This window comes from Seriola lalandi, unplaced genomic scaffold (assembly GCF_002814215.2).
Source record: "Seriola lalandi dorsalis isolate HSWRI2012SDOR001 ecotype SW California unplaced genomic scaffold, Sedor1 jcf7180002054971, whole genome shotgun sequence".
Classification (NCBI taxonomy): domain Eukaryota; kingdom Metazoa; phylum Chordata; class Actinopteri; order Carangiformes; family Carangidae; genus Seriola; species Seriola lalandi.
In genome coordinates, this window is record NW_019525522.1 from 1,633,556 (window position 1) to 1,651,288 (window position 17,733).

The window sequence follows — 17,733 nt, forward strand, 5'->3', positions numbered from 1 at the left end:
AGTTCCTCATGACTTTGATGGTGTGCAGAGTCCTGTAATAATACCCCAGAGGCCTGCATGGTGTTCCACTTCCTGCTCACTACACGTGCAAAACATGTCCATCCTAACAAAATTTTTTCATCCAACATTTATTCTTAATCATTCCACTCTGAAGAAATTGTTCAAGTCTACCAACTCCTGATGAAAGAATCCCCTTTAATCTAATGATCCTCATTTGTGGGATTAGAGAAATATCTTTAATCAAGTGACATTATGTTTGCCTGCAAGGTATTTTCATTTCAAGGGTTTCAGTGCAAAATGACATATCTGCCGTTCTGGACTGAAAGCATTTTGGAACTAAGCCGTCCATTTGTTCCAAATTCTTTTTTCTTTTTTTCACTTGTTAAAAAAACAGTAAAACAAAAAAAAAAAACAACAAAAAAAAAACAAAAAAAACACCATGCTGAAAATAACCTTTAAGAGGGACCTTTCCATTTGTTGCATTCTCTTACCTGGTCTCTAGGGGAATGTTGCTGTTGAGCACCCAGCTGTTGTGAAGCTGTGCCTGGTCTGTGCTCGAGCTGGTGTCTGCCCCCTGGCCGCCCTGACTGGCCTGGCACCGCGTGGGCATGGTCTTCCTCTGCAGGCTGACTTGAGTGTAGGGCGCCGGGCGAGCACAAGTGCAGGCGTGGGGCGGCGGGGGAGGCGGGGGCAGTGGGCGAAACGTGAACTGACCACCTGGACTGCTGGGCAGCTCTGCGCAGAGGGACAGGGCAAAGCGGAGGAGGAGGAGAAGAAGGAGGAGGAGGAGGGAGGAGGGAGGAAGGGACAGGGGAGAAATAAACAAAGGTTTATTAGGAGCGCAGTACCATAAATTACAAATAAAAGTGGCATGTTAGTTGACAGTTTATTGTTATTACATTGATTGAGGGGCATAAATCAGCTTGAAAACTGTCCCTGTCCAAAGCCTTCCCTTCCTACCTGCTTTGATACACTTCCAGCTGCCCTATAAATAGGTTCTTGGCTGCCTGCAACATTGAGCAGTCTTTAAAGAGCTAACAGCTCTGGCTTAATCTGCACCCGCCAGCCCAAACTACCCATGTGATGTTTATTATGAGATCTGTAGCTCGACGGAATGAGCTAGCCAGCTGTAACTCCCTCACATTGGTAACCTCAGGGTCTAGCTGGAGCTCTCTCAATCCATCATTTATCATTCTCTTTCACTATAACTCAGCCGCTCCTCGTCTCTTCCCTCCTGCTACTTTCTCCCGCTTTTCAATCTGTCCTCTAAAACCGAGCGCGGACTAATTACAGTTTTGCCAAATGCAAAGTGTGCGCATATGTTTGTTTAATGTGTGTGCGTGCATCCGCGGTTGCAGAAGAAGATGGTTTGCATGTATTTCCATGTGTATATCAAGCATGTCGGGACATTAGTTATCTGTGTTTAGGGGGGGACAGCTCGTGCCATATGGCTGCAGCATGGTTGTACGAGCACGGCAAATCCCACATCCCAAAAGACCAACTCTGTCCAGCTGTATTGACAATGAATGTAACATTAGCCTTGGACCCGTTGTAAGGGAGTCAGGACGCCAGAATCTGTGAGACAGACACAATTGGCCCTCAACTATATTTGCTGCCAAAATGTCAGCAATAATTTAGTATGAGGATATGTAGCCCACCTGGGAGATTACCACAATCTTCTCTATTCAAGTGTTAAGTATTAAACAGACAACATGGGAGAACAGATTTTATGATTCTTGCCAGAGATGAACTGAGAGAAGTAAAGAATTAAATAATCTTCTTCCTGTTTCCTACAGTTTCTATTGCCGGTATAAAAACCTGCATGTTCCCGGAATCTGCGCTTCAGCTGCCATTATGTTGAAAATTGAGGCAACATCTTTTCCAAATATTGCAGGGGAACAGTTATGGATCGTTTTATCGCAAACATTTCCATAACACTAAATCTCTGCACATGCACTGACATTATATTGCTACTTTGATCTCTTCATGCCAAATTATTGTTGCGTTTTCGCACCAACATGTCAACCAATATGCTATGTGATATCCACCAATGAGTACAAAGTTCGTTGACAGACCACATAGCACATCAGGTTTTATGACTCTAAGTTGTTGTGATTTCACATTTACAAGATATATATTGTAGTAGTGTTGCAGGAATGCTGTGGCGAAGCAGCTCTGTAAATGGTCTATAAACATTTCCTCAGTAATACTTCCATGATGCCATCTGTCCAGCTGGAATGGCATTTTGAACATGGTTACAGTAGCAGTTATGGCAACGCCTCCTCTGCTTGTCTTGCGTGTGCAGATATCTCCAACACGTATCACTAAAATGCTCTTTGAACAAATGACTAGTTTTTTTCTCTTGCGAATCGCATTGCTGCTTATTGATCTTCCAAAATGGCTGAAATGTCTTTGTCACAATTCCAGAGCATGTGATAAAATATTTGTCTCCATCCTCTGCATTCTGACACAATGAAATTATCTCTTCATTACTCATGACGTGCCATTACTCATGCTCGAGACATGCTGCGGGTTCTAAACTAAACATTGTGCTCCCTCCATTGTTGTTTATTGCTCTGGGCCATCTGCGATGATGCACATTTCACACTCACACATAAAACTTGATATTTTTAGCATGCTTAACATGTTTCTGTTGAATAACAACAGCTGAACGAGTGTGTCAACTTGTAGTTTGAGAATGTACTTAACCAGCGGATGTGTCACATTTTTACACCCTACAACAGACACTGCTCTGCATGAATCTGAAAAGCTGATTTTCTCAATATAATGTTGCATTGGACCATATACGTCCTACTAGTTATCACCGCGCTAAATCACAAGAAGATTTCAGCCTGGTAAAAATGACAGGGATGTATTTGTGTCATCACCTGGAGGTACTGTTTAGTCTAAACTAATGGATGTGGAAAATGGAATTATTTTTGTCCGAACCACCTCTGAGTATTAAAAATTACACGCTTAGGGAAAACTGACAGCACATTTTTAGAGCACTACTGCACCGTGTGTCATTGTAATGCACCAGGAGCTTTAAAGTGGTGCTTCAGTTTTTAGCACTCTATCTGATTCATCAGTAACTGGGAGTCCTTAGATTTCAGCCAGAAACCTCCTGCTTTCATGGGTTTTGTCTGGAGACTTGACGTTTTTAGCATTTGTTACAAAAAAAAAAAGAAAAAAAAGAATCTTTTTCTTAAAAAGAGCTGGGCACTTCAGTTAGGAATTTCTATTCAAGTCGTTCTTGAGGCACTAAGTCAACTTTAGATTTGAGTTTGTAAATTCAGGCTTGATTCATACTATGTTAACTCTGTAATGACTTGAGAGCAATACAAGCCATTCACAGGCTGTAAAGCAGCTGTGAACGTTTCTGCCAAAGCAAAGCTGTGATTTCTACAATGCTGTCAAATTCTATTACACATCACAATGCGCACCTGCCAGCTAAAGGTGTGACACTGACACTGCCAACTTTTTTCAGGCTACAGCATGCTGCAAATGTCACAAGCGGTGATGGCAGGAGAATTTAGATCCTCCACACAAGTAAAAGAAGCAATTGCACAGTGTGAAAATATTCCATTACATGCATTCACAGTGGTGATGAGGTAAAGGTACAGCAGTATCATCAGATAAATATACTTAAAGTTCTCAGTATACAAAATGAGCTTTTCTAGAGTTTTATATCATTACACATATCAAATCACTATTAAGATGTAGGTGGTTGAGATGGAGCTACTTCACTACTTTATATACTGTCCAGTAAAACGCTATATAAATAAGTTTATCATTAGGCCTATTATAATATTATTTTATACTGTCCAATATTTTGATCTATAAAAATGTAACATATCTCATAACATAAACAAATGTTATGTATATAAAATGTTAATCTGTAATGTAACCAGTAACTGCTGTACAACAATCACATACATGTAGTCGAGAAAGAAGCAAAAATGTTTTCCTCTGAAAAGCAGGAAAAAGCAGTGAAAGAAGTATAAAGTATCAGAACAATGTAAATGCTCAGGTTAAGACTAAGCAGCAGCTCTTGAGTGAATCTACTTGGTTAATTTCCACTACCATTCACCAGATGGTCACACATGCTAACTCATGCTAATTTGTATATTTGTGGACATCATATGCGATAATTGCGTATCAACATTTATGCTGGAGAGTGACTTTCTGTGAACGTGATAAAAGCAGCCATATGCATGTGAATTTGAACAAGTGCAGCCAGTTACAGGTTTATAGCATTGAGTCTTTCAAAGTCCTTCTGTTTCCATTTGGAAATTCAAAGGGCACTCCATTGATTTAGTATTGTACTTCCCAAAAGTTGGGAGAATCAAAGCATCAGAGACCTATAGCTTCACCTATAGAGACTTTTAGCAATGTAACTCCACAGCATCTTTCATTGCACCTGCCTGGTAAAATGCCCGTGTCTTTCAAACCCCACGTCCAAGTTTGTAATGGAGGCTCCAAGCCCAAGCTAAGCTGACCCTGATGATATCAAGTAAAGTAAAAAAACAAACAAGACAACAATCATCAGCAACTCATGGTAAAAACTCTTTTTCACATGTGAATTCTGCATAGAAACAGCTATATTTAAAGCATCATCTTCTCTAGTAAGACGTTAAATGACAAATGCTTTTCAATGCAAATGGCTCACAATTATATTGACACCAAAAGAATAAATCCCAATCATTTCCGCCTCTTAAATCTCAGATGATCTCTACTTCATTATTAATTGAGTCTTTTTAGAAAACCTGAGCATGTTTTAAAAGCTCTGGGTATACAGTTGCCACAATTTCACCTGCTCCGTTTATGTTTGCTGGCGAGGGGAAAGGGGGAAAGAGTGTAAAGCAGACAGGAAGGCAGGAGAAAGGCCAGGGATAGAGGGCCAGAGGAGAATGTAATCTTGGTGAGTAGGGTGACACAGGGGCCCAGGCTGCCAGATGGTGCTTTAGAAGGCTTAGCTAAGGCAGCTTTGGGTCTCCACTCCCAAAGATCCACAAACTGACTCAATTCCTCTCTTCTCACACAAAAGCACAAATGGCAGAGGAACACTTGCTAACCCACACCCAATCCACCCCCACCCCCTGTCTCTCTCTCTCTCTCTCTCTCACTCTTTCCCACAAAGTCATATCAAACACACACGCTGTGATGTTGTGTTAAATAGTAGATGTAACCTAAATAGGCCTGGCAATGTAGGCCAGAAGCCGTGCAATATTTGGCGGGCTAGCCAAGAGTTCAAAAACATCAAATTAACTCTGTGGGGAGCAGATAGAGGCCAGAGGAGGGGCCATTACAGCTCGAGATGACAGTCGTGACAGTGTAGAACATCCTCTGCCCTGGGGTTTCTCTGGGACTTAACCCTCCAGAAAAGACACTTTTGGAAAGTCGCTTATGAGATACTTTCCTGGAATCATCAGCTTTTGGTTACATAAGCGAGATATGAGGGAAAGCGTTTTATAGCCAGCAGAGGAGAGATCTGGGGGGATTTACTGGGAAATGTAACAGGTAACAGGTATTGGGGTATTAAAAATGCTTGACTGTGGGTGAGATGGACTGAAAATAGCACAGACATTAAGTATTTGTGACAATTTGCACATTTAAAGCCAAGTCATACTTATGTAACACGAGGAAAGCGTAGTTAAAAAAAAAAAAAGCCTTACACACATGCACAGTGATTGTGGTGTTGTGTGTGTCATGAGTTAGCTGTCATGATGGTGCGATTCTCTTTAGAGGGGAAATTTACATGAGTGCATGAAACTGTTCGAATGAAAAATGAATCACGTGCTAAATAATCTCATTCTCGAACGCTCGTCATGCTCATTAAAATGTTCTACCTTCAGTCTGGATGTGGCTGCCAGATGTTCAGTGCTACCTGAACATGGTGGTTTTGTAATTGGGCAGAGAAAAATTAAAGAAAAAGAAGAAAGAAATATTCAGGGAAAAAAAACTGTTCCCTGGTATTCTAATTACAGACAGGAAGGGACAGGGGGTCTCTTTGCTGGGAGAAGAAGTTTGAGGTCTTTGACTTGTTTTATCCCGTACTTCATTCATATTTTATTTCAGCCTTGTCATGCGAAAAATGTTGTGTTATTAAAAAAATGAAATAGTTACAACAAAAAGAAGCTTTTGTCTGTGCTGCTAACAACTAACCAGCTTCTCTCTCTGGGCTTTATTCTTCATCTCATCAAAATCAGCAGCCTGTTCTTCTGTTTACTCGTCCGGTAGCTGTAGCAACCTGACTGTGGAGAGAGGCTGTTTCTTTACCATTTTCTTTTACAAATATATTTTCTAGGGCTGAATGACATGCAAAAAAAACAACAAAACAAAACAAACAAATCATATTGTCATTATTTTGATAGATATTGTGATTGCAATATGAGTCATTATAGTGGAGATGGTAATTTTTGTATTTCACTTTCACAGAAAAAAAAAAAAAAAAGATTGAAAAAGAAAACAAAAACTGATTTTTGCTGGGGTCTGCACCAAACAAGCGTGTTCCATTACATCTGGAGAATATGATTTGTAGGCCAAGGCATCTCTGTAGCACCACAATGCTTCATTTATGGTATGTTGTGACACTTTTTCGACTTTTATCAAAAGATTGCAGCGCCTGTGATTTGGATGTTGTAATATTTTGATTAAATGTTCAGCCATAATATTTTCTTTGACATATTTAGAGGAGGGTGTTGCCATTTCTTTCTAATTCAGAGGGGAGGGTAAAATGCAATGATTAACAACTCTACAGTGGGCGTTGCTTTTTGTTTTTTCTTCTAAAATTAAGCTTCAGGTCCCTTCCCCGCATCACAAAAATTTTCCACCCAGATGCAGGAAACATAGAACACACAGTTCCTTTAATAAGAAGCAACCAATACTTTTGGCATGTAGCAGGCCATAAAAACACGAGCCACAATAATATCAAAACCCAATATTTAACCAGGTTTCCGCCTCTACCTCGCTCACTGTGTTTGCTCGCGCCCCACCACCTTTCTCTTTCTTCTCCTCCTTCTCGTCATTACTGTGCCCGGCGCCCGAGTGCAGAGTTAATTTCACTTATTACAGGGAAGCTGTATAAAATCCATAGAGCCTGACCTCAACTATATCAAACCTGTCTGTCTGACGGAGGAATGTGATTGTTTTAGAGAACATTTAACACTATTGTTGGACCAAGCCCAGCGAAGAGCACATCATCCACCCCACTCTAAAAATAAAAGCTTAATAATTTCCCCGAGGATAGCTTTTCATCTATCTCGCTTCTTAATTGACTTGCATTAAATGCCACAAAGTTTATTCCACTGCTGTGCTTCGATGAAATAAATAATTAACCCCATAAAAAGGTCAGACAAGTGAAATTAGAACTCACTGGTTTTTGTTCTTCTTTTTTTACGGTAATGAGATGGGATCCTGGCCTATCTGACCATCTGACTCTCTGTAATAATTTGTCTTTGTCTTAGCAGAGTTTCTGACCAGAGATAACACATTATCTCATCACTTATTATGAGCTCCAATATGACTCCTTTCACTGGTTGGCTGCTGATCAAATATTGCTAATGATCTTCGCGACAATGATGACGTTGATGAAGATGATGTTAGCGATAATAGCGACGCCGGTTGTGATGAAAATAACAAAGATAATGATGATAACATTGGTAATAACAGTGGTAACAATGATGATGGAAACAGCAGTGATGGCAGCAGAAACACTGATAATTACATTGATGACAGTGGGCTCTGAGACAGCAATTAGAATAAAAACAGCCATTGATTCATCTCTGCAGACACCGGGATAAACGGTGGGATCTCCATTTAACAAAGTGACACAATCATGTTGTCCAATTAAAGCAAGAAAATACAAATGAAGAAACAGAGTGCTCTAAGAGCTTTTCCCTCTCAAATGGAACCCAGTCGATTTTCATACAGAGGCTGATAATTAGCAGCGATGCATCATTTGGCTTTTTCATACCGGAGGACTCTCCCTGTGTGCATGCAGCTATATGTGTGCGTAGTGGTACGTGCATGCATGCGTCTACGTGACGGTGTTTATCTATGAGCATGTTTGTGTAATTGCTTGTTTGTACCCCCATCTTCAAAAATAACTGCGGAGCAACTCCACGATCATGTTTAGGCTGCAGGTGATTCTGAAAGTAGCATTTCCCTGGAGAGGATGTGAAGCCTCCCGAGTCTAGCTCCTCAGCTCTACAGGAAGAGGCTTACCATCACTCAAACACTTCACTGCAGGGGCCGCGCTCAAATTACATTTTCAGAAGAGCACCCTCCTTCTGTCCTGCGCTGTTTAAATGATCTGTTTAAAAACTTATGATTAATCAGCCGATGTTTCGCAGACATGAGCTACCTGACCAAACTTTTTTTGATGTTAATGAGTTTTGGCTGCTTTTGCAGAGGAGACCAGCGCATGTTTTCCTGGATGGAGCTAATAGTGGAATAGCAGCTAGCTGAGCTCAGCTCATCTCTCCTGAGAGCACAGCAGTGTCCTGATCCTTCATGACCTTGTCGGTGCTGCAGGGTACCCGGTCATTGCCACCTGCCGTGGAGCTATGCAGGTGTGTGTATGTGTGTGTGTGTGTGTGTGTGTGTGTGTGTGTGTATGTGATGGTGCATGTCGTACCTCCATGTGTGCGCATGCATGCTTGCATAAGTATGCACATGAGTGTCTCACAAAGTGTCAGAGCATGCATAGTAGGTGTGATGTCATGTGAGTTATTAGCCTTGGTAGACATTTACATCACTAGGAAGAGGGCGTGACAAGGTGTTTGAGGCTTGGGAGGTGAAACACCACAATGGTCATTACAGTGATTAGTGCGCACATTCATCTTTTACAAGTCTCATGATTCTCTCCCTCCTTCCCCCTCGCTCTCCCTCCTATATGTGAACACACAATGCATTTTCCTCAACCCCAAAACAATCACAGCATACACACACAGAGTATGGCGGAGTTTCACTTGCATACACATACATACACTATATTTCCTCAGACTCCGACACTAAAACAGGAGAAAGTGCCTGGGCTTGACAGCAAACAAACCAACATGAAGAGATTCCTGGCAGGCTAAAGAGAGAGTAGTATCAAAGCTACAGGAATGCACCACCAGCAGCCCATTTTTTCACTGTGTGTGTGTTGGAGAGAGAGAGAGAGAAAGAGAGAGAGAGAGAGAAAGAGTATGCGCAGTGTTGTAGCAGACCTGAGCTGCTGGTAATTAGAATGGGCTCTGAGGAGAGACAGGCAGTGGAATGAATGCAAATGAATTCACTGGCTCCGGCACTGGGCTCCACAACCTCACTTTTCATATAGCTTGCTTTACAGACATGAAGCTACTGGCACAAACAGAGCGGGGCTACACAATAAACACTGAGTGACATGACTGTGCACACAAGCACGTGCAAACACGTCTACACAAACACACACGCACGCACGCTCACACACTCCAGAGTGTGAAAACCCGAAATGTGAGACTGCATCTGCAGGCCTGACACAAACATGAACCCCGCCGCGCACGATCGAGCAAGCACATGCGAAAACACACTAACGCACAGCACATACACACTAACACATAATACTAATCCCTGCAAATGCCACAGTGTTGCTTGTGAAAAGAGAAAGGGGGTGAAAATGCTTGTTCCAAGCAAACATCCACGGCATGTCCCACAGCGGAATAAACAAACCCTTCTTAATTGGTGTCGATTTGGAATGGAGTGATGATTCATCATGCAGAACTCCCCAGTAGAATATTGGAAACCCAATCATTTCTAATCCATATGACCTTGACAGAGGGCCAGAGTTAGACTCTCACTCTTTCCACGTGCATTGTCCGTCAGACAAAGTCAGGGCATTATAACTGACTTTACAACTTGTTGAAATTGTAATCCACCAAAGTCAGATCACTTCACTGATTACTCCATCTCAGCCAGCGGCAAATCTTTATGAAGCACTCAATTCTCCACAGCAGTCATAAATCAGGGTACTATAAGCTTTCCGTCTCGATGATGGCACACCAGAGACACTATTTCCATACCACGCTGCTCCAGTCAATAATTCCTATTCCCATTACATCCACCAACGCTGCTCTTGACTTAAAAACGTCCACTGGTGCTACCTCAGCTCACCTCCGGTTCCCCGGTGGTTTGCCATGTGAAACTTTGATCAGTTACTCTGTGGCTCTTCTCAAGGAGAAGCAGGTCATCTGTGAAGGGGTCCTGCTCTTTACTGGCTGGTGCTGTAAATGAGTCTAATTAACACATCTCCTTTCCTATCGTAACCAGACATCCGAGGCCAACTAGAGTCTTATTATAGTAGATTATGCATGTAATGTCCCCACTGAGATTATAGTATAGAAAAGCGAGGCATTCAGAGAGGTGTACACATATATGTACTGTGCACATGGAGGACAGGGCTGTGTGAATACAGGGGGAATAGCAGAAAGGATGAGCGGCTGCTTGGTATTCCGACTGGAACATATAATAGATGGTGGAGGGAGATAGAGATACAAAGGGTGCGCAGAAGAGAGAGGGAGAGAATGCGAGGAAAAGAGATGTGTCTTCAGCACCACCTGCAGATTCGACTGGCGGCCATCTTGCGGTCAATGAGGTGAGTGCAGCCACCGCCCTGGGTCAGCATTAACACAGACCAATGACAAGTCGGCACTTGCCCTCTAGCGCAACAACACCTTGTCGTTCCACTCCACCGACCGCACCTATCACACCGATCACAACGCGCACACACGCATACGCTTTTGCACTCTTCCTGTGTTCGCCTGTCTCCCCGATCTCTTAAAACACACACACACACACACACACACACACACACGCCAGGAGAAGCTTAACAAATGTGGGAACAGATGCCCCACATCAGACTGCAGTTGCCCTCTGCTCCCAGCGTGCCTCCAGAGAGACAGAGGAATACCGTTAACGAAGATAAGACACTGCAGTCCTCTGCTGTCCCGACACATGCCTTCGATGAACACACACACACACACATTTTTGAGTCATTTGTTAAAGTCCGTATCAGTATAGAGCAATCAGAATATCTCTAAGACCTTCTTGATACCCTCTGTATGTGCTCAGCCCTCCTCCTCATCACCTTTCTTTTCCAACAAAAACACACGCAAACTTCCAACCATTACTTTTTTATTCTTTCTTTTGAGGACACAAATTATCGTCAATCCAAACTGCAATTGCCCTCCATTCACCTATTGAACTCAAGTGGCTTCTTTGATAGGTGAAGAGGAAAACAAGGCATTTAGTGGTCCTCTTGTGCTCAGACGTCCTACTGAGGCACTACTTTTTTCTTTTTTTTTTCCAGAAAGCCTCAATGTTATCTTCAAAGCGAGAGCGTGCACCTCTCCCTTATCATATGTGATACAAAAATGGCTCAGATACATTGATGTGATACGTAACTCTTCGTAACTCGATATGATTCGAATCAGCTGTGATTTATTACTGATCTGGCTCAGATCCAACAGGATTTGATATTGTTACTTCAATATGAAATAAAATGTGTTCATCTTGAATCACTGAATAATAAAGGGATCGATATTTCTTCATTTTTCTTCCAAGTACAGGACTAAAAATCATGTCCACACTCACATTAACACAGTAGCTAGTTCCAAAGAGGATGTATTTTTTTTCCCACTAAAACGCTGTCAACAGGGTGTTGTTTACCTCGGTCTCCACATCAGTTGCATGAGTCTAAATTAGTGTTTTCACTAACGGCTCATGGCTTCAGTTATTGCCTTCAGTCGGGCAGAGTTTAAGGCTTTGGAAGCGTAGCATTAGTCTGTGTTTTTTACTGTCACTGCACACTTAGCCCTCTTAACTCAGGTTTGTGGTGCCATGTTTTAGGATTTTACAGACTGCAAATGCAATAAAAATATTTCACACAAAGGAGAATCAGACATTTATTTTTCAATATTTAGCAAGAGGGTCGCTCGGAAGTAGATTTGTGATTGGAGAATGTAGCTAGGTAGCAGTCGAGGGGTAGTTCACGCACCTACAGAGGCGGGAAAGCAAATTTACATTTATTTGTGTTTTTACAAAGATGAATTTCAACCACAATTTCCAATCTGTGGCTGTGACTGTTGTGTCAGTTTTCCAGTATGAATTGGTTGTTTTTAACACATACCTCTATTAAAAGGCGACTGTTTGCTTAATAAAGCTTCATGAGTGCGTGCTTCGATATACAAGGAGGTAAGCGTGGTTTAAAAGTATGTGACATTTAGGGAATACTATATATAGAATGCAGTCGACTGAGGAACACTGGTTGGCCGCAGGGTCAGCCAGGAGATCAGAATAAATAAGCATCAGTGAAAAAGAGGGAAACAAAGACACACAAACACACAGACAGACAGACAGGCAGACAAACAGTAAATAGTAGCTCATGAGGTTGATGTTTTTGGCGACAAATTAAGCAGCAGCTTTTCATTTGATCATTGGTGGATCAGACACGTAATCACAGCTCTCCAGACACACTGCAGACGAGGGGCCAACGCTGAGGATATGTGGACGGATCAAGGGTTTAGGGTTAACACTTTCTGTGTCGGACTGACTGACATCAATCTATCATCCCTTCTAGTGTCTCCTCTCTATCTGACACGGCCTGGATATCCTCTGGTTTCCTAAATGACATGATTAAAGATCCGTCAGCACAATAAAAACTAAACCCTTGGGCTGACGAGATGGCAGGAGCCCACTGACCATTGATCCCGTGACTACAGTCTTGTTCTGAAAGTACCTCAGTGGACTGTTGTGGCACACAAATACCTAGCTCTGCAAACGTGTCAAGAATATGCAGACGTGTCACACTGTGGTATGCAAATGCAAGATGAAAACATGCATTGCATTCTCAATTTTACAAGTTAGGTCAATACACTATTACAGAGAGACAGCTAAGTGTGCACTTAAACATAGCCAGATAGAAGGATGTTTAGATAGTCATTAGCTAACAACATTTTATGACTATTCAGAAGCCACTTACAGGACACATACTTCGAGACGCTCGCAGCTATTAGCGGCCATTAACATTCTTGTATATTCATGTGGAATGGTTGTACGACGGAGTCTCATCTGCGGCAGCAACAGCAAACTCAGAGAAAATTTTAATCCATCCAGAAAATGATGACAATTTCCGCAGCAATACATGTGTGCACACAACGCGCACAAACCCCACCACAGTACAGTACATTTCGGTCTCGCATACACGCAGGCACACATTGTCACTGATGTTAGGACACGCAACAGCTGCAAAAACTAACACGCCACAGTTGGGGAGAGGCATAAAAAGCCCAGATATATGCATCAACCCTCCATTTTCATACCAACCACCAACAGGGAAAATGTGACACCACTACCCTCTGCCTCACCCATCTCCTTTCCTATCTACAACTGTGACTAAAAGGGTTACTAACCTATGACACAGTAATGAAAAGAAAAGCCACAACAACTAGAAAAGACTGCCAGTGACCCCCCTCTAAAAGGGTCAGTTGCTCCAAGGCTATAAAATCTTAAAAAGCAAAAGATAATATTCTGCCTTAGCTATGACCGTGGAGACAGCGACGAATGGCGAGAGAGGGGGAGCTGAGACAGGACCCCAGCCTTAATGTAGTTTGTAATTGTAAGTGTTGGTCTTTAATAAAAGCCCAGAGTATTTGGTCAGGCTAATAGACTGGGCTCTCTAAATCCTGCCTGCCATGCATTATTCAACAGCCATTAGCTATCGCCTCATCTGGGAGGCTTTATGAGTCCCATCATCGGCTGGGGCCCAGGCTAGGCACACCAGAGGTGTGTGGGGAGGGGGTGAGGAGGGGATTAGCTGGGGACAGAAAGAGAGAAAGGAGGAGATGCAAATACAGGTACGGGAGGGGGAGGGGAGAGGGGAGGTTAAGGAGGATTCAGAGGCGAAGAATCAAAAAGGAAAGCTGACGAAAGATGGGCGTGATGTGGCATAGGTGAGGGCTGTGATATGGAAATGACCACAGGGAGATGAAGAAACAGCTGGATGAAAGCCAGAGGTCATATGATAGACAAATGAAAACGGGAAGAGGTTGATGCAGGGAAATGAGAGGAGAAGTGACCGCGGGAATCGCCGACGAGATGTATGGAAGTAGGTGTGGGAGGTGAGGCTCGGGTCAGAGGGAGGCTGGAGAGAGCAACGGAGAATGAAAGAGAGATGCCAGCCTGAAGTGGCATTTTCTGTTGGCCAGGAACATAAATGTCAGATGCTTCCTCCCTCTCCCCTCTCAACCTTTTCTTCTTTCAATTCCTCTCACCTCCCTCTCAACCTCTTCCTGCTCCTTCCACTCCACCTCCTGCTGCCCTTCTCAATCTGCCCACCTCTCCCTTGCCTCTCTCCATCTCCCCAGAGTAGTGCCAGCGGTAATTTTGCTTTCAGAGACGAGAGAAGGCCATGGAACACATGGAGATGCAGGCTGCTCAGTTACCATGGTATCACTGGCCAACAGGAATGGCGCCAAGACCAGGACGCGTACGTGCATTTGTGTGTGCACGGGTGTGTACGGGTGTGAGTGCGAGCGTGCACTCTTGAGTGCATCTACACGTCTGGGTAATGGGTGTTTAGCAGGCCTGCCAGACTTGTCCCAGCCACTGCTCTTCCAGACTACCAGGTTCTCCTGACCCTCTGCGGCAGCCCAAGGACACACTCCTGTCTCTCTAATTAAAACACAACCCTGACACACACACGCACACTGACACACACACACACACACACGCACACATACACATACACACACACACACACACACACCCCGCAGGTCTGCAGCTTAAAATAACCTTAAAAGGAACAAGCAGAGCCATCATCCCCCTTGCACTCAACACCTCTTCAAAATCCGCACACTTTTCTCACCAGGCAGCTCCCAGGCAGCCTCTGCCTCGATCTGCAGGAAGATTTGCAAAACAACAAACAGCATATTCGAATGTAGCACTCATTTATTAGAGGACTCATCAAAGGGGCTGCATTTATTATTGCATGTCCTCTGTGCAACAATAGCACCGCTGTACTGTAAAGCTGTTCTTGAAAATAATTGGCTTCAGAACTATTTGGCACCATCAGAAAACCGCAAAAAAAAAAGCTGTCAGTGTGGCCGTGGTCTAAGAAAGAGCCAGTTATTTCAGAGGCTCAATGTTAAGTGTCCAATGCATAAAATATTACTGCACATTTATGAGTTGTGCAATTTCAGATTGTTAGGAGGTTAGTATTTTTGCAACAATAAACCTCACCATCAAGAATTCATTATAACCATTGTGAGTACAATTAAGCCTTCCACGTGTGTTTGGAAATCTATCATTATGCATAGCCCACATGTCTGCAGCATACAACATTTAACATTAATGTAGTGTGTTCTCATAAACCAATGCTAAAGCTTGCTTGTGTTTTCTATTTAAGGAGCAACGATAACTCTAAGCTGCGTATTCTCCCTGTGGTATGTTTATTGCTTCAAGTAAGCAAACGAACTTGTGTGCACATCACACGTGATGCGCAGCATTGAGACAGGCTCTTCACTTCATCTCCAACAGACAATTTAGCATGTTTACTTCCTCGTTAAGCGCATGAGAGACCTTGATGGAGGAATCCCAGGGAGGCAATGGCGTCCTGTCACTGCAGGTTACCACTGCAGCATGATTTAATGGAACTGTCTGTCAGAAGACTGAACAACAGCCTGTCATCCAACAAGCAGAGGTAACGTACACACACACACACACACACACACTTGCGAGTACATGCACACAGTCAAAAAACACAATGGAGACAGATTATCAAAAACTCTCTCTCTTTCACTCACTTGCTTTCTCTCTCTCCCTCTCCCTCACACACACACACGAACACATACACAGGCACACATAATCAAAAAGCAAAATCACATATGTCCAAAAAGGGTCTGGCAAGAGCTAAGACAGGCGGAGATGACCAGAGAAGCGCTCAGAGCACATTCAGAGAAATCAGCGGTTAGAAAAACAATCATCCGCGGCAGCCCCCCTACCAGGAGAGGAGATGACTGCCAGGAATATGCCTGCTGCATCAAGCGGCACAGGTGTTATCAGAAGCGGTTTGCAGGAGATCCCGCCAAACAAAGTACTACTGTCATCTCTACAGAAGTAGCAGTGTGGAAATCAACCCAAACAAATGTAATGAATGGTTCACAAAGTATTTAGCAGATTAGGCGGAAAACTCTATGCATGATGGGGGCCCAAATCCAAAGCTCATTACATGTGGCACTGCATTAGGAGCTCACACAAGCCAGCATACAGCCCTATTCCCCAGCTCAAGGCTGATTTCTATCCCCTGCTACCCAGTGAATGAGGTAGAGAGCAATCACATCAGCCAGGCATCGGGCATCTGCTATAGAAGCCTTTTTTTATTGTATATTTCTGCCATCATCCCAAACTAGCAGGACAGAGAGCTCTGATTAGCATCAAAGCCTTTGATTGCCCCACTCAACAATCAGTGTTGCTCTCCTGTATGATGCCTGCTGTGATACATAACAGTGTGTGTGTGTGTATGTGTGTGTGTGTGTGTGTGTGTGACTGGCAAGAGAGAGGGGGGAGAGAAATCATGAAAAAACATGCTAAGTGAATCGAAATTACTCCTGCATATGCAAGAACATATGTGCCCGTGTAAGCGCATGCACTTTAGCCCTTAATGTTTAGAGATGAACCTAAATGGTCCTCTAATACAGCCGGCCTCTGAAGCACACCTTTTCATGTTGCACACTGCAGCACCATCCTCTGGTCCGGACAATTCACTCTGGCCCTGCAAATAGGCTGCTTTTTTAAAGATATCTCTCTCTGTGGCTAAATATGATTAGCTGCAGAGGACATTGTAGCTCTCTCCACAGCTAATACATTTAGTATGGATTGTCTGAGGGGTAAGGATACAGCTAGCAGAGGGATCAATATTCTAAGTCAGAGTCTGTCTGGAAAGGAGGAACCATGCTGGGAGATGGTTAACTGTTCTAAAGCAGCAAATGCTGTCTGGAAGCACCAAATGCCAGGAATCCCACGATATTGAACACTTCTTCAAAAGGTAATGCTTAATGCTTGAGCTGGGCGATGGGTTATGTTGAGTGTCTGCATCAGGCTAGGAGCTTGTTGAAGATTTGTTGTGGATATCTCTAAGGATGAGAGATTATATAAGGCAAATCTGGATGATTCCTTATAGTCTATAGTGCACCACTTAAGACCAAAGCCCCATAGGGCCTTGCCTCCATAGGGCTGATGTCAAAGTGGTGCTCTAAATAGAGAATAGGGTGTCCTTTGAGAGAGAGGGGAAAAAAAGACCCAGATTTAAGTGGCTTCATTTGCATGCGTGAATCCCTCACTTAAGCCCATTTGAATCGCACACACGAGCAGCAGCAGACACAAAATGGACATGCGCACACCCGCGCACCAATTCCCAAGCACACGAATGCACACACTTAGCACAGACACATTCTTTCCCCTTTTTTCCTGGAGTCAGAGGACATTAGCACTGCATCTATTTCTGGAGGCCCATTAAGGCCGTAAAACATTTAAGATCCTCACAGAGTGATTCCTACTGTCAGAATGACCTGTTCTTTCCCCATTTCTCCTGCTCATGTAAAAAAAGCTGACACGAAGCTTGTGACAGAAACATGTATTTGGTGCCGTTCTGGATTTGGCTGAGTGGGCTGGCACGCCGGCTGGATGGGTGGGGTGGGGTTGAGAGGAGTTGGGGAG

At 43.4% G+C, this 17,733-nt stretch overlaps 1 protein-coding gene across 1 annotated transcript in view; it reads right to left on the bottom strand.

Moving 5' to 3' along the window:
* Positions 1–17,733, bottom strand: part of tenm1 (teneurin transmembrane protein 1) — a 165,828-nt gene that overhangs the window by 112,413 nt on the left and 35,682 nt on the right. The window contains exon 4 of the mRNA XM_023395930.2: positions 492–735. Coding sequence (XP_023251698.1) covers positions 492–735 — 244 coding nt within the window. The remainder of the gene's footprint in view (positions 1–491; positions 736–17,733) is intronic.